General features: G+C 43.3%; 1 protein-coding gene across 6 annotated transcripts in view; it reads left to right on the plus strand.

Annotated features, from left to right (window-relative positions):
• The window catches only part of RNF130 (ring finger protein 130), a 56,080-nt gene extending 33,429 nt beyond the window's left edge, over positions 1–22,651 (plus strand). For 2 of the 6 annotated variants that reach the window (XM_074552307.1, XM_014264732.3), the window contains 3 exons: positions 3,273–3,369; positions 4,783–4,987; positions 15,980–22,651. In XM_074552307.1, the coding sequence (XP_074408408.1) occupies positions 3,273–3,369; positions 4,783–4,987; positions 15,980–16,089 (412 nt within the window). In that variant the 3' untranslated portion in view covers positions 16,090–22,651. Of the gene's footprint in view, positions 1–3,272; positions 3,370–4,782; positions 4,988–6,853; positions 6,978–7,013; positions 7,108–9,764; positions 9,962–15,979 lie in introns of those variants that run through there. The other 4 variants (XM_074552305.1, XM_014264733.3, XM_074552308.1 and 1 more) reach the window with 4 other exon arrangements.
• Positions 22,652–23,256: the final 605 nt, after the last annotated feature.

Raw genomic sequence — 23,256 nt, forward strand, 5'->3', positions numbered from 1 at the left:
TGGAGGGCAGCTGGATTGGGTGTGCTGACAGAGTGGAAAAATACCTGCAGGTCACCTGCCTGGAGCTGTGCCTGCATGGGAGACTCCGTCAGTGCTGCCAGCCTGGCTGCTGGCCCTGCTTCCTCCAGCCCCAGGCAGTGTCACCCCTGGCTCCCCAGGCAGTGTCACCCCTGGCTTCCAACGTGTGGCTCCCCAGGCAGTGTCACCCCTGGCTCCCATCCTCCAGCCCCAGGCAGTGTCACCCCTGGCTTCCAATGTGTGGCTCCCCAGGCAGTGTCACCCCTGACTCCCAGCTGTGGCTCCCCACACAGTGTCACCCCTGGCTCCCAATGTGTGGCTCCCTAGGCAGTGTCACCCCCTGGCTCCCATCCTCCAGCCACAGGCAGTGTCACCCCTGGCTCCCAATGTGTGGCTCCCCAGGCTGTGTCACCCCTGGCTCCCATCCTTCAGCCCCAGGCAGTGTCACCCCTGGCTCCCATCCTTCAGCTCCAGGCTGTGTCACCCCTGGCTCCCAAAGTGTGGCTCCCCACACAGTGTCACCCCTGGCTCCCAAAGTGTGGCTCCCTAGGCAGTGTCACCCCTGACTCCCAGCTGTGGCTCCCCAGGCAGTGTCACCCCCTGACTCCCAAAGTGTGGCTCCCTAGGCAGTGTCACCCCCTGACTCCCATCCTCCAGCCCCAGGCAGTGTCACCCCTGACTCCCAGGCTGTGTCACACCTGGCTCCCAGCGTGAGGCTCCTGGGGAGCGTCAGCAGCTGTCATGACCAAGAGCAGCTGGCTGGGAACTCGTCACGTTTATGGTCTTGGAATACCAATTACAGAAAGCAGGAAGATGGAGGAGGTTTATGAGAGCAGAAATTGCAAGGGCTTACTTTGTCAGGGTGAGGTTTTGAAATAATTCTTGTTTGCTGTCGTCATTGCTGTATAACTGCTTTTTAACTCTTGCAAACAGAGAAATCCAGACAGAGGCTGAGCCACAGTGATGCTATCAGCAAACTTTTTAAGAGGTAGAGAAACTGTAAGTAGTAGGCAGAGCCATGCTTTCTAAATCAATAACCTTTGGAGAACTGCACTTCTTTGAAACACATTAATGAACATCCTTGAAGATTTAGGAACTAAAAGCAAAGAATTAGGAGGTCATAAAAACAATTGGGCTGTGTATATAAATATATTAAAGTGCTAATGACTTTTTAAAATAACTCATATTTAGTGGATAGATGTTGGCATCTATGTCAGTCTTGATCTGAGTGCTTCTACAGCACTCATTAGCCAATAATGATGTAATAAAGCTGTTTTCATATTTCTTTGGAGTCTTGATGTCTGCTCTTGCCCAAAATACTAGATTTTCAGGTTTGTTCTACTTTAAAAAATAGACTCGGGAGACTTCAAACATAAGTAAATAAAAGTAATAATTTACCTAACTTAGAAAAATAGTATCTCTGTATGTTTCAGAATATTTCAAGCCATTATGTATCACCCAGAGTTTCTAAACATTGTTTCCTGTTGTTTTGTGAATGATAAAGGGAATGCATTAAAAGTTAATAGAAGTGAGTCTGTTTAGGGTGATGATTTAAACAGAAGGCCCTGTACATACCCTGTTTTTTGTGATTGCCACCTTGCTAGAGGACACAGACCAGCCAAGTGGCTAACTGAGGTCCTTTTAAGTTTCTATTCCTGCATTATCTGGGATAGAGATAAGCAAAATTATTTTCCTACCTGTCCATCTTCTGTTAATTATTTTACACCCTAATTCTACATCTTTAGTTAGTACAAGTAGGACATACAGCTGTAGCTGCTTAGAACTTCATTATGTTGATGTTGTTTAGTCCCTCCATCAGCCTGAGTAGACATAGACTGTTATATAATTATATACTGTCTTTTGTCATGTTTAACAGTTTCAGAAGGCCTTTCAGGTTGCTTTCCAGAGAGTTTAGAGAGAATTATCTGGTAACATGCCTTATTTGGTCTTAAAATCCCAAGGGATAGGGAGCAAAGAACTCCCAGATTCCATGATGAGCTTTCTCAGGCACAGAGCATAAGTGTAACCCGAGCAAGGAGGGGACAGAGAGAGTATCTCAACTTTGTGCTGCCTTGGGGCACACGTGGCCACCTCTTCCAGACCATGCTGATGCCTCAAATAGATGCCAAGGCCTGCTTGTTCTGCCCCTGCCCTTTCCCTGCTGGCTCCAGAGCACAGCTCTTTGCTGACTCAGCAGCCCTTGTAATTGCTGATCTTTGTCATGATCACCAGTCTGTTGTGTTTGGGTGTGCCTGCTCTTACTGGCTTCTTGCTCTGCAGTCAGCACCACTGGAAATGAAGGATCAGGGCTCTTATCATAGGAATTCATATAGGCAGTTACTCAGACTGGGTTATTATGAGTATTTGCTAAAACTATATTGGGTAGACAGTCTTGTGATACCCATTCCTGCCATGAATATGCTCTGAAAAGTTCTTTGCCTTTTGAAAAGCTAAGAGGACATTTCCTTTACTTCCTTAATTTATATACCTTGTTTTGGTCTTTGCATAGTCCTTTCTTGTTATACTGGTTTATATCAATCCCAACATTTACATTTATATCCATGGATGAGATTAAGATTCTGAATGCAGTGTAGGAGGCAATTCAGACTGTTGCCTATTGCAGAGTTCCCTGCTTTGCAAGTAGGAGCCCAATTTGCCTTTCCATCTCTGAAAGCCCAGTTTGCCTTTCCTTTTATTTTTATGACAACCGTATGGTGATGGACATGTTTTCCCTCTTGATATCGAGAAATACGGATGGCAGGGAAAGGCTTCTCTCTGCTTCAATGTGATAATTATAAAAGCCTTTTCAAAGTCAAGCAGGAGGGTGTTTGGGTTGGTTCCACTGACTTGTGAACAAAATTGACAGCTGATGGGTCTGTGCTCTTCCTACCAAGTTTATGCTCATGATTCTGCATCAGAACTGAGACAGAACTGTAGGCAAGGTTATGGTGGAAATGGCATTACCTTCATTCTTCTACTTTACATCCACTACTCATATCCACAATAAAATGGGGAGAGGGGTGAAGGGGGAATGAAAATCAAGTGTTTCCTCCTATTAATAAAGAGAGAGACAACAACAAACAATATTTTAATTTATTCTTTAAATTACTGCAATTAGCACAGAATACTGGCAATTCTAAGAATTGCATGTATTTTAAAATAAGAAAAAAAAACAACTCTCCAACAGTTTGAGTAGTTTTCATTGTATTAAATAGAATTGTTTGCAAATTATGTATGTGCCTTCTCTGTTCTAGGCACGTATTCCACAAAATCTGTGTGGACCCATGGCTCAGTGAGCACTGTACATGTCCAATGTGTAAACTGAACATTCTGAAGGCACTGGGAATTGTGGTAAGTTGTTTGGTTGTGAGCTCTTCCTCTTCCTCCCATGTCTGAGACCCAAAATAGAAAGAATAATTGTATGGAGAGTGGGGGCAGGATGTTCCAGTAGCCTTACTCAGAAAATATTTGGCGGTTTTTACATTTCTTTGGTGTGCCAATTTGTTGTTTTTCCTTCTTTCCCTAGTTGGTAGTTGAGAATATATTGTTATATTTGCATTTATGACAAGTATCTACCGGAAGTATGTTAGATTCTCTGTAATCTTCCTTTATCTCAAGTCCTTTCAACTTTTCTTTTTAAATTTATTCTCTGAAGTTCTCGTTCTTGTGGCTTCCTGTAGGCAGTCTTAAATTTGCACATTAAAAGCCCTGCCCTAGCCAAGGCCAGTGAGTTTTCCTCAAGCAGCTCGTGTCCTTAGGGATCCCCGAGGATTTCTTTCATTGACCAGTTCACAAAGGAATAGCAGTAAAACCTCAAAGCAGATATTTTTAATCTTTCCTGTATGAAGAAAAAATTACAAAGTGGGAGTGATGCTCTTTTCAAAGTAAGAGAAGACCATATGGAGAGACTGTCTAAAGTGGCTTTTGATTCAAGACAGTGAGAATAATCAGGCCTCCATTTTTAGCTGTGTCAGTCGCAAGTTTGCACATTTCCTAAGAAATAGTAGCAGATATTTTGTGGATGACCTGTTTTTGCAGTTAATAACATCCCTGGGTTTATAGAAGGCGATACAGAATTCAGAGTTTTCATAGTTGTGGTGAACCATACAGGCACAGGCTATGATATAGGTGTATTTGAGTCCCTTCCTTGTATCACAGTCCTTTTTTCTGCTTCTTCCTTCTCATCTTTAAGAGGTAATATTGTATATGCTGGGAATGCCCTGACAAAGGCAGGAATGATGAATCTGACTCCATGTTCTCAGAAGGCTAATTTATTACTTTATAGTACTATATTATATTATGGAATACTATACTAAACTATACTGAAGAGTACAGAAAAGATACTTACTAAATGCTAAAAAAATAATAATGAGAACTCGTGACTCTTCCCAGTGTCTCAACACAGCTTGGCCCTGATTGGCCAACGAGTCAAAACAACTCACACCCGAATCCAATTAAACAATCACCTGTGGGTAGACAATCTCCAAACACATTCCACATGAGCAAAACAGAGGAGAAGCAAATGAGATAAGAATTGTTTTCCTTTTCTCTGAGGCTTCTCAGGAGAAAAATCCTGGGCGAAAGAATTATTTCAGAGCATGTGAATGCCACAAGGTTGAAGTTGTTCATTCATGTGTTTCTCACCTGTGTGACCTCAGAACAGCCACAGCAGCTGAACAAAGTGTGTGTGTGGTTCCATTCAGTGTGTGGGTGTGCTGCAGGTAGAACATTGCCCAGTGTAACGTGGAGCTGTGTTTTTCCCAGCCCAACGTGCCGTGCACAGATAACGTCGCCTTTGACATGGAGAGGCTGACGCGGGGGCAGCCGGCGAGCAGGCGCTCGGCGCTGGGCGACTTCGGCACCGACAGCTCCCTCAGCCTGGAGCCCCTGCGCACCTCGGGCATGTCACAGCTGCCACAGGACGGGGAGCTGACACCAAGGTCAGGAGAGATCAACATTGCAGTGACAAGTAAGTGTCCTTTGGCTCCCGCACCGTCTACGGCATCCGTGGTGTGTGTGTGTGTGTGTGTGTGTCCCTCTGTGCTGCAGGGCCCTGGTGATGGATGTCCCTGCAGGGACAAAGGTGACCTCTGTGTCTCTGCAAGAGGCATATGCTCCTTATTGGAACCAATAACTCTGGGTATGACAGTGCCAACACTTCCATTATTAATGGTATATCCATTTAGATCCGTGTATAAAGAACCCTGGATGAACCGAAATGGTACCAAAATAACCTTCCTGAATTCGGTAACCAGCACAAGAAACTGGATTGCCAAAACTGTTATTTATCCCTTCAGAATACTTTACATGCAATAATTTATTAAATATAAATATTTTAGCTGATAGCTATTTCTGCAGACATTTTTTCCCCTGAGAACATTGCTACTGGAATTCTGACGTCACTTAGCAGGTGTTTTTTCTTACAAAATTTGTGACTTAAAGAGGCGTTTGATGTGCCAACATTTGAGTACTGTCCAAGTGTTTTATAACATCAGAAAACTGTTCTTGCACTGCTTGAAAGCTCTTACCTATTAGAGTAGCATGGAAAATTTCCACTTACTGGAATTTACCTAGGATTTTGAATGTACAATAGCACTATAATAAATTCCACAAAGATTGGGTGGAATTGCATCAGTTTTCCATATGCTGTACAGTCTCAACTTGATGCATGAATGGTTGTTTTTCTGGCTGAATTGAAAAATAGAATCCTTGCAGTACAATAGTCTAATTTTCTGCTTGTGTTTTGTTTATGTGCATCTGTGATCTAGATTTTGAACTTAGTGACACTGGTTGCCACTGATACATGTATACAAGGCAGTGAAACCAATGCAGTTCATAAAAGTGTTTCTTTAGGTGATGTAGCTAAGTAAATGTCTCATTTAAAAAAAACCTCACATCATAAAAAACATAGTCCATATCTAGAAATATCCTGATCTGAGAGGGAAAAATCCACATACAAAATCTGGATTCTCCACAAAGCCAGTAAGTCACTTTGCCATCCAGTGTTCACCTTGCACTCAGTTGTGTTGAGGAAGAACAGATCTGTTGCTCTGCTGCTTCCTTGTCATGGGTGGGAGAACTGTAGTTTTCACTTTTTACTAATTGCCTTTTCAGAAGGTGTTTTTTACTGTCTGTTCCCAGCTGTAGTGCTGCTTGTGCACAGATGGGATGCCAGGGTAAAACAAGAAATAACCACCAACAGTTCATCCTGACAATGTTTATAAAGTACAGCCTTAGAAAGGGCTCTTGAAATGTTTGTATTTATGGATGACACATGCATTCCTTGGTGCATCAGAGTTAAACCAAAAGCTGTTCAACAACAGTATTTGTATTCTGAACTGTTACTGTATGCCAGGTTGATCCTGGAGAGAATTTGGAATAGTGAACACTCTTTAATAGACTTCTTTGTATTACTTTTTATTTAATTTGTGTTTGTGTCTACCCTAGTATTGAAATTATTTTTCCTTGCATATCTGTCTATTAAGTAGAAAACTGTAGTTATGTTTTACTGTTGAGCAATCTATCCTGATTTTTGTTGGGTTTTAAATAACACTGTAACATAAATCCAGGAGGGAGGGGGCCAAGACACAGTTGAGGTGTGACAGTACTTGGGATGTGTTTGTGTGAAACACTGCATCTCACCAAAGCTAACCCAACCTGACAGTCGTCTTTCTGGCCTGGGGATGGACAGAGTTCTCATTACACCTCCCCTTGATCCTGCATTTCACTTTACACTGTTAAGTAACTTCTTTATCACTAACCCTTGGGCTCAGGCAGGAAATACTGTTTGTGCCATGCTTTTTTTCTGCACCTCTCTCCACTTCTTCTTTGCTAGCCTTCTCCAGTCAGTAACTCTGTGGCTTAACCTCCTTCTGCTTCACCTCCTGGGGCCAGTCATGGCTTAGAAGCCTCTTGCCTTCCGCCAGTGGTGTTTGAGGGAAATATTGGCATCGCTTTCTCCCACGAGTGATTTCCTCCCTTTCCTTTGTCAACAGAAGAATGGTTTATTATTGCCAGTTTTGGCCTCCTCAGTGCCCTTACACTCTGCTACATGATCATCAAAGCCACAGCTAGCTTGAATGCTAATGAGTAAGTAAATACTCAGATGTTTCTGTGCATTTCTGGTGGGTGTGTGTCATGGACAATGTTGGGAATAAAAACCAGCAGAAGGGGGAATATGGAATTTTCAAGGAATCAAATTCATTTCCTGCTTTTCTCAAACAGAGTGTCTCTGTTAACAGCAGCTTTCAGGGTGACATGTAAAGTTCCTCTTAATTTATATTTAGCTGGGTTGTCTGAGGAAATCTCTTTCCTAAACAGAGACATGAAAAGGGGAAAACAGAATATTTATGATCTATGTTCTAGGTAAGCATTAGATTTCTGCCATTAAATTCCTATGTTCAAAATTCACCTGCCAGAGCCAAAACTTACTACCAGCAGTTACCTTTTACAGTTTCCACCTCAATTTTATAGTCAAATTTCATATTAAGAAAAAAAAATCCTGTATTCCTAGTTTGCACATTTTCGACCTGGAAACCCCCAGCCTCCTTGCAGGCAGGCTGGAGAAGAAATTACCCTAGCAGATGACTTTCAGTGTTTCTTTTATAGTTCTGTGTGTGGCCAAGTATAAATCTATTTTGCAGATCTGTTAACCAGGTACATCTAGTTATTTTCATGTAGGTGTACAGAATATATGGGCTCAAGATGTATGTTTAATCTTAATTTAATTTTTTATTTGGGAAGGCAAAGTGTCAACATCTTTCTTTGTCTCTGAACATCTTGACACAGCTGAGTTTCCATTAAAAGTGCTGATCTCTCTACTAGAAGTGGGGTGAGATCCAAAGAAATGCAGCTGGGAAATGCAGCTTTATAAACATTTTCTTTGATTTTTTTTTTTTCTTTGACATAAGAGAAGGGGCTTGGAATTTTTTTTTTTTTCCTTTTTCTATTTGGAAAGTATAAGGTGTCCTCAATAAGATGGAAACATGTCTAATAGTCTCCAGTGTAAAATTTTAGGTATCAAAGAGTCTCCAGTGTAAAATTTTAGGCAATCTCAAGCTAATGATCTTCAGGAGGGTGCATAATACTGGTCATCATGAATTTTTGATTACCACTAATTTGCAAATCTTCCTCCTCTTTTCATATGCTGATTCCAAAAGGGCTTCATGAAGAAAACTTTAGAACTTCAAAAATCCCTATCAAGTCTACTGATTTTTTTTTCCATTTGTCAAAATCTTGAAGTTGCAGCCATCAATCAGCAGCTTGGTGACAGAGCTGCAGCTGAACATAGTTAATCTTTAATCTGCCTGGAAAAGCAGCTTGGGAAAGCATGGGGCAAGATGAGGTGCAGAACAGGAATGTCTGCATTGCTGGGCGCTTGCACATCCTTGGGAAGGAGGAGGAGCTGGAGCCCATGAAGTCTCATCCAGATGTGGGCCCTGATAGCAGCTGCATTTCTGCCTTTCCTTGCAACTCTTCTTTTTGTTGCTCAGTGGGATCTGGGACTGTTTTTACTGCAAGGACAAGCAGCTGCTCGTTGGCAGGGACTTTGGGCCTCCAGCAAAGTGTTTTCACAGTGATGTTCCCTCAGTACAAACAAAGGGTGTGCTGATACAAGGAGAGCTCCTGTTCTCAGTGATAGGAATTGAAATGCAAGCACATCAAGGGTGTGCTTGAGACAGACTTGAGAAAACTCACAGCCCAGCAGCCAGAGCTTCAAAAATCACTTATTTGTGTAACTGAGGTTCTTGGCCATGGCCTTTAACCTCAGCAGCTCTTCATCTGAATCCTTTGGGATCTGAGCAGCCTCCACAAGTGCTGCTGGGTTCAATTACTCATTTTAGACTCTTTAAAATGGCACTAATGCTAAGATTTATTGTTTCACTGACACCTTCCCAGTGCCAGACAAAGAATTTCCTGTGCTGATTATCATGCCAGATATATGGCAGCTCCTTCTCATTGCATTTTATATTAAACAGCATACCTGCTTTTTATGCTGCTCTCCATGTAAAAAGCAATGCTGGCATATCCTGCCTTTCTTATGGTAGTGTTTCAAGAGGACTCTGAGAGGGTTTGCTTATTGAAAAACAACAGTAGCAAGAATGAGGCCATGTAATATGCTGATGCAAGTAAAAGACCGGAAATTCTGCTTTAAAACTCACCTAAAAACATATCCTGTACCTTTTCTTTACTATGTCCTTCCCACAGCTTAAACAGTTATTTAGAGCATTAGTTCTGGAGTTGTAAGTATATACATATTTAACTGTGAATATGTATATGTGTGTGTGTGTATAAATAGACACACATGCATTTTTAAATAGTTGTGATAAAAGTAAATATTGTCTAAGTGATAAAATAAGGAACCAGCTGCTTTCTCTAGGTCTCAAAATACCCTTACAGCACCAGTATAACAAGTTTTCGGCAGTGTTTGAAAGGAACAGAAGCAGCAAAGTTTGCCTTGCTTCCTAGGGAACAGTCAGAAATTACTGTGTGAGTGTGGGTTTAAGCCCAAAAAGCCCAAATGTTGGATAGCACCACTTAGAGAAAGTTTTCAGTAGCAGATGGAGTGTCCTCAAAAGCTTAGAAGTGCTCAGACCTCTTGACAGATGCAGACATCTCTTAATGCTCTGGCTTTGTATAATTAGTCATTTTTCACTAACTTACTTTTATAGGATTTTTTTTTTTAGTATTGGCACTATTAACTTTAACATAAATATTTTTGTTCCTTTTTTTTTTCTGCCCTGCAGAGCAGAATGCTATTGAAGAAACGCTTTCCGGCCGATTGCCTTGGAGAGAGACACCTATTTTTATGCATCATTTATCGATCATGCAGCACAAGCAATTATTTAGTACATTCTATTTTTTCATAAAATTTGCTGATGCCAAAGCTTTGTATTAAAGAAAAAGTGAAGAAATAAAAAAAACCTTTAATTATGAAATCTTACTCTGTGAGAATTTCATTTTTCTTGGGCTTTCTGTGTTAGTACTCAAGTCTGAGAGCATTTTGTAAATTTTACGAGGTGCTTTATTTCCTTTGAATGATTTTGACTGTGCAGATCTCTATTATTCTCCATTCATTTGGGACACAAGCTAAGTAGTGGAAATCTCATGCAGTGCCCTTGTTATGATGCCAGTCAAGTGACTTAACTGCCACTGAAGTGACTAAAAAGTGTTGTTAGCAATCATTTGACATCAACTTGTTCAGGAAAAAGCTGGGTCAAGCTGTCAGTTGTGCTATAATGGACTTACCTTGACTCCAGCTGAGAATTAATTTGACATAAGAACATTTTCTCAATTTCTCCTCCTGTAACACTCCTGGTTGCCCTGGGAGCATTGCAGTATGATTTCTGCCTTGAGGCCAGGCATTGCTGGAGATTTGCAATGCTGTGGTCTCAAAACACAAATCATAAACCTTTTCTGTATTTTACTTTCACCCTGCCCTCCTTTTGATAAAAGTGAAGCCTCTCTAAACTGCTTCTTCCTTCCAAATAATAAGTGAAAATACAGCATTTCCCCTGCTGCCATGTGTGAAGCCTCCTTTCATATCATTGGCAGGGGTTAGTTTTGGTTCAAATTCAGATCATGGAAGATTGATAACAGTTTTTAATGTAGAAGCTCTGTGCAAGCATGTCCTTTCTTGCCACAGCTTCTGTACTGATGAGGAGACAGAGGGAAAACATCTCCCCTCACTGTCCTCACTCTGGCTGTTTCAGGCAAGTTATGCAAGCGCTGTGTGAGTAATTTCACAACAGTCAGTTAAAACACAGGCCTGAGTTGCAGCCAAATGCTAATGCTTGGCTTAATGAAATGGGTAAATGAGGGTAACAAATAGGGAAGGAAAAAGTAATTGACAGAAGTTAAAAACTGTCCTGCGTTCAGTTGTTTTTGTTGTTCGGATCAAGATGTAGAAAGTGAATGCTTTCTAATTTAATTAAATTAACAGAGAGAAGCAATTTTGCTGTAGATTTAATTTTTTTATGTACTGGGAACTAGAGGATTTAATTTAATTTTATTTTTATGTATAGGCACTTTTAGAATTTAGGAACACAGCCAGATGCTACATTAAAATAGTTTCTTAATTCTTATTTGTCCATCAGGCTTCAGCTGAGAAGGCAGCTTTTATAATAAGCAGTGAAGAATGTGATAGCTTCAGTGCATTTAATAGAATTCTTCTTCAGTGTGTCCTTGTGAAATTCTGAAAGAAATATGGAAACAAATCAATAGAGCAGTAAGTGCATTTTGAAAGACTGGAAAACCCCATTGGACTTACTCATGAGAAGAAAAAAACCCTCAAACCTTCTGTGTTTGAGGGCTGTGTGCTTCTAACGTACTGCATGTGTCAGCTGAGTGTTGTTGCCAAAAGTGGAGGAATGTGGTTAGAGCATGATTTAGGGAACAAGCTATGATACATATTTTCTTCACTCATCTCTCAACAGCAGTAGTAAAACTGATAAGTTTGTGCTTGTCTCCTGAAGCAAAATTCCGTAAGTGCTATTTAATGCTGTTGGGCAGGGACCATGTGAGCAATGCAGTGACCCAGATGCAAAAGGCACCATAATAGTTCCAGTTCATGTTTCTGCTTCAGAACAGCAGCAGAAGGAGAAGTTGAGTGACATTTGGAACAAAAGGGTTGACAGGATTTTTTAGTGCATTTCCCTCCATGGAAGATTTAAATAACTCAGCATCATCTTTTCCAGTTTTTCTTTTGAGCCTCTAACAGTTGTCTCAACAAAGTGTTAATAATGATACAACTTTTGATAGGTTACTTAGAGGTCAGGCAATCAGTGCATGTTTATTTGTTAATGAAATAAATATGTTCAAAGATGGACTAATCATCCCAGAAATTTTTGGTTTTTTACTCTGGATAGAAAGAAGGGAATCCCCAAAGTTTTTCAAAGAATCATAGAACCACTTAGGTTGGAAAAGCCCTCTAAGATCATCAAGATCATCAAGTCCAGTCATTAACCCAGCACTGCCAAGCCCACCACTAAACCCCAAGTGCCACATCTGTATCTTTTAAATACCTTGATCCAGCCTATCCAGATCCATCTGCGGAGCCTTCCTGCCCTCCAGAAGATCAACCCAGCTTGGTGTTGGCTGCAAACTGACTGAGGGTGCACTCAATCTCCTCATGCATATCATTGATAAAGACATTAAACTGAGCTGGCTGCAGTTCTGAGCACTGTGGATGTAACTCCATTCCCCTTGCTCTCTGGGCTGAGCCATCCAGCCTGTTCTTACCCCTGTGTGGTGCACCTGTCCAAGCCATGGCAGCCAGCTTCCAAGAGAGTGCTGTGAGACACAGTGTCAAACTCTACCAAACTTCAGATAGACACATCCACAGCCTTTCCTTCATCCACTGAGTGGGTCACCTTGTCACAGAAGACAGGTTGGTCAAGAGGACCTGTTTTTCCTGAACCCACACTGGCTGGATCTGACCCTCTGCTTGTCCTGGATGTGCCATGTGATGGCACTAAAATGATCTGTTCCATGGCCTTCCCTAGCACCAAGGTCAGGCTGACAGGCCTGTGGTTGCCCAGACCCCCCTTCCAGCTCTTCTTGTAGCTGGGTGTCACATCTGCTGACCTCCAGTCAGCTGAGACTTCCCCAGGGAGCTGGGACTGTGGTAAATCCTGGGAAGTGGCTCTCTGAGCACCACAGGGCTACCCCAAGGAGCCTCCTCCCTTGCTTGTCCCTTCTGAAGAGTTTTTAGCCATCTGTTGCAGCCCTCCAGTTGTGCCAGTCATCCCACCATGTGTTTCAGGGTCTTCTGAGGAAGCACATCCCTGCTTTACAAGGCTGTAAGTCAACAGCCAGCACCAAGTGCAAAATTCTGGCCTCCCCCAGCCTCGCTCAGACTTGACCTCATTTATCTGAAGGAGCCATTTGAGTGTGACTGTTCATGTATATAGAAAGCAGTTGCTTTAAAGTCTTCCTGCTAAGCTGGCTTTGAGGGAAGGGTTCTTCATGAAATAGTTCCACTCTGTTCCTTAACTGAGAGGGTGTCTAAAACAGATTAAGGTAGGGAGTGATCAGATTTCCACAGTAAGGAGTCTTTGCTGGAGGATCTGTAGAAGGGACTGCAGCTTGTGGCAGAAAATGGCCCTGATTAATGACTAAGGGCATTAAGATACTTTCAGATGGAAAAGGAACACCAGGTGATACTTAATCCTGGTGCACCTGCAGTGCTGTGTCTCTTCGCGTTTTTGGCCTTGGTCTTGTCCTCACTTTGGTGGCATTCTATGATTGGTATAAACATCAGTTCCAGGGTAGTATGTTTATTTTCACACTCAATGCAAGTTATCTGAAAAGTTCTTTTAAAGCATTTAATGAAGAATAGTGGCAGAGAGCACTGAAGGATTCATCTTCATGTATTAAAACTGCATGCAGCTTTCCCATTTGTTTTCTGTACCTAAGGGGTAAATCTTGATCTTTCTTGGTAAGTGCAAAAGAGGAAGAACAGATTCATAGCTGAATTTGGAACTGCGGATGTTTTTACTTGTCCTTAAAATACATTTATTCAGTAAATTTATCAGCTGGACCAATGCCACATTTTTAAACAAATAGTAGCAATTTTCTGCATTAAGAGGAGCATGGCTGGGTCACTGTGCCCTCCTGCTCCAGCCATAAGCTGTGGGCAATGCTCCTGACCTGGTTAATGGAGCACCTGAAGATTGAGTGGTGGAAAACATTGAGGAGCAGCTGGAGTCTCAGCTCTGGGCTGGCTGCACTGGATGGGAGAGGAGACAATTAGGAAAAGAATGAACGATATGTCTCAGAAATGGTATGGAAGCCAAGAGATGTCTATCTGTCTGTGGAAACATGCAGCCTTCCTGGAAGTGGGTGGTTAAAATTTCCTTTGCCAAGAAGGACAAAAACGTCACAGTAAAGAATTTTAGAGGTGTTTGACATACACTGTCTATTTCCATATATTAAATACTTGTTGTCAGATGACCTGCTCTGCCTGTTGATTAAATCTCTCCCTCCAACCTGCTAGAGTGGAAGTCTGGGTGCACACAGAGGAAATGACAGCCTGGGCTGTCTGGGCTGTCTGCTTCCTAATCCCATGTTTGATTTCTGTGTAATGAAAACAAAAGCAGCACCAAGCTTTTAGAATCCCTTTGCTTTATTTGAGCATTGGTTGTGTGTAACATTGCAGCAGGTGGAGGAAGGGGGGATGAAATATCCAATATTCACAGCTTATTTCAACTGCAAAATGAGACTCACTGATCAAAAAGTAAATGATCCTGACCCATAGCACAGTCTTGAAGCCCATTTTTTCTGGTATTATTTCATTGCAGGTTCAGGGTTTGGGGGTTTTTTGCTGGAATCATAGAATCCTTAAGGTTGGAAAAGATCTCTAAGGTCATGAAATCCAGCTTTTGGAGACAGACCATGATAATCTGGAAGTCACAGTTCCAGCTTTGTGTTTCCTTAAACACTCAACCTTTATTTGTTTATTTATTTATTTGCTTTTATTTTAAACATTGCCCAGTTTTAGAAACCTGTAAATTTGGGGGACAGTTCAGATCCAGATTTATCATTCCCCACCAGCTGCTTCTGGAAATATATTCCAAGACATCCCACTTGTTCCAAGTACCTGGATACAAGTTCCTGGCAGAGTCAACAATCCACTGCAGTGTAACCACTAATTTCACTCTTGTTTTGGTTAACTACAAGATCAAAAATTAATTTGCTTATGACAACTTCCCATTCTCATTGTAAATGGTGGAATGAGTGTGTGCACTGACTTTTGCTTGTGAAAGAGGAGCAGATCCATTGCCCAACTCTATTTTCCTGCTGGGCCCTTGTTAGCAAAGGGCACACAAAGTCTATCTTTTGAATGAGTGGGAAAAGAAAAAAGGAATTTTGGACAGTAGCAGCTGAATTCTTATTTTGTTATGTCTTCTTTAAGGTCTTTATTTCAGAATGGGATAGGCTGGGCTCAAAATTTGGCAAAGAAAGGGGGATTTAAGCAGCTAAAATCTGCCAGGGCTAAAACTAAATTCCCTAAGCATTTTACTTCACTGATGCCTGAAACTGGAGGCACCTTAGTTTCTTGAATGCCTTTTTGATGTACTTGGAAGCTTTTCAGTTGCCTCCAGTTTGGCTCATGTAGCTGTTGTAATCTAAGCAGCCTTGCTCCCAGCTAATCCCCCCTGGGATCGAGAAACCAGGTAATGAAGTGTTTTGGCCAAGGGCCTGATCTGATGATAGATGCTTTCAGAGAGAATCATTTGTACAGCAGGAGGGCTGGGCTCCTTGCAAAAACACATCTGTGGATTCAGAGAGCCACAGGAATGCCAGGCCACCTAGGAAAAAAAAATAGACTTCCATTCCCCAGTTTATCAACAGCCGCGTGGTGCTTGTTTCGGTTGTTGCCAATGAAAAGAGGGTTGGGTCTCCTTGGTTATGTGTAAGGAAATCCATAGGTGGCTGTTTCTAGAAGGTGACTCGTGTGCACGGAGTTTGCTGAGCTCTGGAGGAGGTCAGGCTTCCAACAGCATGGGTGGAATGATCCCTGGGGGATCCCTCATTCTGCCTGATCCTTCCTTTTGACCCCGAGCTGAAGCACTTTGTGCTGCTGCAGGGCACAGCGCTTTGGTGCTGACCACAGATTTCAGGGTCTTCTGAGGAAGCACATCCCTACTTTACAAGGCTGCAAATCAACAGCCAGCACCAAGCACAAAACTCTGGCCTGCCCCAGCCTTGCTCAGACTTGACCTCTTATCTGCAAGAGCCATTTGAGGTGTGACTGTTCATGCATATGGAAAGCAGTTGCTTTAAATTGGCTGGGGAGCAGAGGAACAGAGGTGAAATGTTTCATATGTTTATAACTGCCTTGTGTTGAAGGGTGGCTGTCTTTTCCATGTGTTCTGTGTTTGTATCCATCACACAGGTATGAGGATGCTTCACTCAGTTCATGTGTGTTGCTAACGTGGTTTTGTTCTACCTCTTGCAGGCAGTCACTTCTTCCATCGTAACTCTCTGTCCCCTCGAAGCCTGGTCTACGAGAGCGAGTTCTCAACCATCGAGCCTGCCTTGGACATGTACGACGAGAACAAAACCTGAAAGGAATCCATGCTCCTTCCTGGCCCTTTTTCCGTTTTTTTCATTTCTCATTCCTATTGTTGTGTACTCTTTCCATGGATCTCCTTTGTCTGAAGAAGAGCTGCTTTTTCCAGAACACGAACCCGCCTTCTCGTTTGCACAGACGAAGACCAGCTGTGGTGGATTCTGAGGGTGGCATCTTTGAGGTGGCAAAGAGCTGTGACAAGCAAGGTTGTCTGATGGAAATTGCTGAGTAACAGCATGGGGAGCTGTGTCGGCCCAGCCGCGGCGATGCAGGAGAGGTTTTACGGTGGCCCTAAGAGTTTGTGCTGAACTGCAAATGCGTCTCTTACACAGGCATCTGCTGTTTCCGATTTTTTAGTTGTCCGGATGGTTGGGCAATGTCAGAAAGGGAACTGGTTGTAGAGGAGATGGCCAGTGACTGGTAAAAGCACTCGTATATCTCGGTCAATCCATAACCTTACTGTGAAATAACCCCTTCTGGGAGGGACCTTTATAAGTGCATTGAGTTTCCTACAACCCACTTAACCCCGGACAGTGGCAAGCCAGTCTGATGTTCAAGCTGCAGAGAGGACCTGCATTTGCAGAAAGATTTCAAGGAACTTGATGCTTGGATTTTTTTCTCCAATTTGATTGAAGCAGGAGAAAAATGGTATACACAGAATATACTTTTGGTCCTTCTGTGTGCTGAAGTCAAGTGAGTTCATTTCTGTAGAGAGGACATTCACAGAACCAGCACTTGATCTACCTAAAAACCATTAGACTTTTTGAAATATGCAGGAATCAAATCAGCTTTCTTTCTCACGTAACTTTTTTTTGGGGGGGTGGGGGGGGTAAAAAATCCACCAAATTTTTCACTGAGATTTTTTAAAAGCCAGCATGTTGGCATTACACAGAGAAGAAAAGAGGTAAGCTTCTTATCCCACTCTCCTGTTGAGATCTGCAACAGTTATTTAACAAATACGTTCTCTGAGCTGTGCCCTTTCCCACTGACATCAATAACAGGAATGCAGAAAGCAGGAGAAGAAAAGAAAGCAGCTACTGCTTTGACACGCTGCAGGAAAAATCAATTTTTACCAGCATGTGACAAAAGCGGTGGGGAAATGGATATTGTTTGCAAGCTTCTGAGAGAACAATGCAGAAATGGAGAGCGAGAGAGGAGCCTCTGGAGCCAAGTCATCCACAGTGTTCCTCAAATGAGCCGACATGGAGGAGCGAGCGCTTCTGCTCCACCGTTTGCTACCAGACAATGCATAGCTGTTAATGAATGTTTGGATTTTTCTCCATTGCAGTCTAAGTTACTGTAGGTGTAGAAACTCATTTGTGTCCTTGTAATGTGAAACACAGTTTCACCCTCTGTATAGAAATCTTGAGAAATCAGTTAAGCCAAAAAGAAAGGTAAGACTTATCCTGCCATGCTTTAATTTCACCTGCTTTTGCAAGCAGGGGAATTTCCCCTCCTTTATAATGTTTTTAATTGTATAGCAATCTGCTTAACATATATCCTTTTCTGAAGTGTGATTCAGCTGTGTATTTAACATGGATGTTCAAGAGAAAAAGAAAAACCCAGCTCTGTAAAATGAGGAAATGAGCCTCTTTGCCGAGCATGCTTTGACTTTTGTTGCTGTGCGTCAGCTTTATTTAATCTGATAATTCAAGAGTGGGTGGCGTGAAGTGTAGGGAGGTTTTTCTCATAATACCCACATTGATATTTACCAAATGCACTTTTATTGCCATTCAGCTCGCTCTGGAAATGCACTGAAGCCCCAAACTTTTGTAAGAGCACAATTTTGACACCCACTTTCTCCTCCAAAGCAAAAGTGAAGGTCACAGGAAGTGCCACAGGGGCTGGGGCAGCAGCTGGTGGTGGTCAGCATCCCTCCTCTGGTGCAGGGCAGGCAGCGACAGCTCCGGGCACCGCCGGCGAGCCCGGGCACAGCTCCCCATCCCAGCCCTGAGCTGCACCCGGGCCCAGGCACAGCTCCCCTGGCTGAGCTGAGCCTGGGCAGGGCTCGGGGGCAGCACAAGGGCTGGTTCAGCAGCCCCTGTGTTTGTGATTACATCTGGGAGAGCAGCAGCGACATGTGGGAGCGGCGCCTTGGGAATGCAAATGCCCGAGAGGAAAATCACCGTCTCTCAAGGATGTTATGGGGCTTGTTTTTATCCATGAGGGCAGTCAGGTTATGATAATCCCAGATACCTGGGTTACCTGGTTAAATGCCAACATGTCTTAGTGTCTTCCAGCCAGCACAGAGCTGCTCCTGTGGGGTTTTGGGTAGGATGGGCTCTTGTAGCACTGCGTGGGCTGCTGATGCCCCAAGCAAATCCTTCTCACAGGGGCTGCCCCATCCCAGCACAGGGATTTCCCCCGAGGCCACTGGGAATGTCACTGGCGCACAGTTTCAGCACAAAACCAAACCTCATGATTTCTGACCTCCAACTGAGCCAACGAGCTGTGTGCCAGAATATACAGAAAAGCTAGAAGAGGCATGGAAATTAAAAATTATAAAGCACAAATCCCCTAAAGACAAAATAATAACTAATGTAATTTGTATTTTGCTAAATCTTATTTCTAACTGAATATCTTGGCTTTAAGCAGGGGGGGAGCAGTGCCTCAGTGGAGATCAGGGTCTGGCACAGCAATGTAAAAATGGATTTGTGCTGTAGCATCTTGAATAGAGGAGCTGGTATTTGTAATTGACATCCTGGATTTGGGACATCTTGCAACACTGGAAAAATTAAAAGCTTGTTCAAGCAATAAGTCCCTACGTGCATGCCAGGACATGCTGGAGCAGGCCTTCCCCAGTTAGTCATATTTAAGATGGGGAAGAGGCACCACAGCAACATGGGTGATTTTTTTCTGGGCTGTGCTGGTAAGTTTGAGGTTTTCCTTTTAATATTAATCAGTATATAAAAAAAGCTTGATGAGCATTGTTGTTCTTGTTCTGCTGCAGTGGTGCTGTGTGTGGTTGAGTCATTTCACAGAAGTAAAATATACAGCAACCTACCAAGCACTGTAAGTGCCAGTAACTTGGAAAATCATTTTCAAGGTTAAAAAAAAGTGCTTCTTTTAACAGGAAAACATTCAGTTTATGACTTCTACATAGAAAAAAAAGCTTTTATCTCCAAGTATTTTCCTAAAGTATTTAAACCCCAAAACTTTGTCTTCTCTTTCTCAGCTTCCTCTTCTATGAAAGTTTTGCATGTTCCCATTAGACATTTGTAAAATCAAGGTTTGCTTGTGTTCTTAGAGGATAATTGCCGGTAAGAAACCAGACTGTAAGTGTGCTTTTTACCTATAATACACAACATTAATTATTAAATTTGAAGCATGTTGAAGTTTATCTAATGACCCTCACAATTGCTCTCTCCAGTGAGCTCATGTGTTGGAATCTGCATTGTCCCTTTGCTCTAGGATGCTTGTCCTGGCACCTGAGGATGCTATAGGAATAGCCAGGTATCCTGCATTAGCCAAAGAAAAACCAAAACCAGTTTAATAAACATGTCTAGGACTATGTTATGAGATTTTCACACATCTGTTTTCTTTAAACACATTCATGTAAAATAGTGCAAAGCCTTGGGAGAGCCAAGAGCTTTTTACCAGCTCCTGGAATGCAGAGGGAATTCTGCAGGAAACATGGGTCACGCTGAGGCTCCAGGACTTGTTCAGTCCAATTTAGGTTTGAGGCAGTGCCACAGTCAGTTCATGAGCAGAAGGATGAAGGCACCAGGGTTGAACTGAAGTTCAGGCAGCTCTGCAGCCTGATTACTGGCAAGTGAGTTGACTTAATTATTAAAAATATTTGTTATTTTGCTTAGCTAATAGTAATTTGTTTTTTACAGCACGGGAAACAGCAGAGCAGCTCAGAAGCCAAGGCACAGTGGGGCAAAGGCAAGAGCCACAGGGCTGCTGCCAGCCCTGCAGGGTGGGGAGAGAAGGACAGGAGAGCTCAGGAAACACCTTCAAATTCCCAAGTAAAGCTTTTGCTCCTTTTTCACCCTGTGTTACCCAGCCATACTTGACCTAATTTTCCAGCCTGAGCGGTGCAGAAGGGTGTGTGATGTGCCATGACAGCTTGCATATGTGTTGTTATATTTAAAGATATCTTCACTTTTTCCTTTCCCCGCTAGACTCGCTGCACCGCAGGGCAGCCTCAGCTCTGGCACACTCGGTGGAAACTGGTGAGCAGGGGAGGGAGTGAGAGAGGGAAAGATGTTCCAGCTAAACAGACTGGGGGGAAATCAGGGGAGAGGTAGACAGCACTTCAGTATGCTGGTGCTCATATCTGCTTTTTTCCCTTGTCTTTGAAATAATTAAGAGAAAAAGCTGTGCTCCCTACACTTTCTTTGTGGGATGCAGTGACAAGAGCAGGACTCCAGGTGGGATTTTTCCATGATGCTCTGTAACCCCCAGCTAATGATATCCTGAGCTGTTGGCCAAAAACCCCAAATTCACAAGGGCATGTCAAGTTTACCTGGTGCTTGCAAAGTGCATTTTTGGGAAATGAAATCTGGTCACAGAGCCTTTGCAAAGCACCACTAATTGACACCTTGTTATCTGTCTTTGATTAACCTAGCCTTTTTTTAAAGCCTGCAACACTCCCAGACACTCTTATTTCTAATCTCACCCTTTCCACTCCATCAGTTACTATTGGCTTCCTCCTCCTCTGGAGAGCTGGGTGAAGGTCCCTGTTGTGCAGGCACTGCTGTCCACTTGTTCTCCAGCATCTTCTTCATCACTGTGCCATAGCCTCACTGTGCCATCACCATGCCAGCCAGCCCCTCCAAGGGGATGCATCACTCCAAACCAGTCACAGTCTGTGGGAGCCCAGAGGTTCCTGGTGGGCTGTGCTCAGCCAAAGCAGGGTGTGTGGGATCTGGGCTGTTGTTGTGGGAGGCTCATTCTCTGGATCACTGAATGGAGCATCCTTTTGCTCTTCTGCCCATTAGCCTCATGAAGATGCTCAGAAATGGATGTTTAGGTTGTGCAATAACATCTGAATATTTTTTCTTTTTTACTGCAATAATGTCCAGGTTCTCTGGGCTTTGGGGCCCTGTGCCCAAAAATAGTCCTTTTCCTAAGGAGTTAATAATAAGCATTCATATTCCTACAAAGTAAGAACTACATAGTGTTTTATTGAAAGTTGAAGCTGCGTAGAGTGATTTCAATGCCAGGCTGAGGTGTAACATTAGCTGGTGTAATACAGCTGGGACTGGGGGTTTGCAGCCCAGAAATCAGATGGACATGTACGTGGAGGCTCCCTCTCTCCTGCTGGGCTATTCCTTTCTCCACTTGTATCCAGAAGCCCCTCAGGAGCCAGGAGCTTTTATTCTTTTCCCTGAGCTCAGCTGTGTGCATTTATGTGCCATTTGCCTTTTTTTTTGTTGTTGTTGTTTGCTGCTTCTCACATACTCCGGGGCTCGCCTTTGCTTGGCTCTGACTTGATCTTCAGCTGCCCAAACCCCTTGGGGGGACAAGAGCCATTAATTCCCAGCAGAGCAGCTCTGCAGGGCTATGTTAAGGCATAGATCATCAGATTTGCTGTGGATCCCCTGTGCCTGTGTCTGTAACACCCTCACACTGTCTCAAGCAGTAAGAGCTGTAGCTGCCTGCAGCCTTACTGGGCTGGTCACCCAGACTGGGCTGCACTGGGAGGGAGGATCATACAGAAAACAGCTCAGCAACCCTCCCATGCTCCAGCACAGGAAAGTCTGGGCATGAAAGTAAGCTTGTTCTTTGCTGCTATTAAGCCAGGAATAGAGTGGAGCTGTCAAAGCAAAGCTCCTGATGCAGGTTCATGAGGTCCCAGCACGGCAGCGCCCCAGCCTGTTGCTTTCTGCTTGTGCTGCATGGTGCTACATGAAAAAGAGACTTTCCCTGTGCCACCACATCAGCAGGCAGACTTTCCCCACCCTGTATGTCTAGGCTTAGCTCCCAGCACTGGTAAGGTCTGTTGCACTGCTCCTGTAAAGGGGAATAACCTTTTGGAGCAAAAGGAGTGGTAGCATTGCTCTTCTGCTTGTCCCATCTGCCCTGCTGCAGTTTGCAAGTCGATGTTAAATCCTAAAAGCTTCTCTGGATGACCCATGCCTGTCCAGGATCACCTGCTCAAGGCCATGGCTAACTATGCACTGACTCCACCAAAACAGGATCATTTTATCTCAGCAGAGAGGGGACCCCCAGGCCTTTGGGCACAGGAGACTGCGGCGAACAACAACAAAAAACCCCAATTTGCGTGCGTGTAAAATGAAGAGTCTGTTTGAACTGGCTTGCTGCCAGGTGGGTCACACCGGTGTGACCAGGCAACCTGAACATGCCAGCAGTGCCAGGGGTCTGGGGACACTGTGGGGACACAGGGACACACAGTGCCCTCCTGGCAGCCACAGCTCTCCAGCCCCTGTGGAGGTGTAGCTTGCCAGCAGCAGAACTTGTTGACATGTTTTGATGTAAGTATAACACTGTATTGTAGTTACGTGGTATATGCCAGTATGTTCATAGTGTATACCAACTAGTTAGGGTTTGCTAATGTACTACATTTCAATAAAAAGCAGTTTAAAAATACAGAGTTTGTGAGTTTGGTGTCTGAAAATATGGGAGAATTAAAGCACCACCCAGTGACTCCAGTCCCTCCAGCATTTCTTATAAATCTGTCTTAGGGGGTAGTGTGGAATAACATTGTCAATAGATCCATTTTCAGAGAGGATTTTTCCCACTCTGGTGTAAATTTTGGTTTTTATTTTGCTATATGTATTTTGCTATATGCATTTTGCTATATGCTATATGTACTACTGCCTAGAAATCCAAGGCCATTGAGGGCCACATGGTTCAAAGTGGCTTATGAATCTGCTGGAGACACAAATGCATCTTCTCACAGTTTTTCTGACCTTTAAGATGGGACAGAGTGAGCAAGAACAGTAATAGTTAAATAGGGAAGGGTCTTTTCAGCATCTTCTCCATCAAACCCTTCCCACAGGACACTCAGCCTTCAGAAACCTCCCTGCTGCTCCCCAGAAATAGCCATGCCATTGAGGTGAAGGCACAGCCCTGCAGGCTGAGCCAGCTAATAAATATTTATATTAGTGTGGAAGGGCTCCAGCTGGGATTAGGGCACTGCACTAACGAAGATAGATCATCCAGGGTTAAAGGATTTAAAGCCTAAAAAAACC

The sequence above is a fragment of the Zonotrichia albicollis genome, chromosome 15 (assembly GCF_047830755.1).
Source record: "Zonotrichia albicollis isolate bZonAlb1 chromosome 15, bZonAlb1.hap1, whole genome shotgun sequence".
Lineage (NCBI taxonomy): Eukaryota > Metazoa > Chordata > Aves > Passeriformes > Passerellidae > Zonotrichia > Zonotrichia albicollis.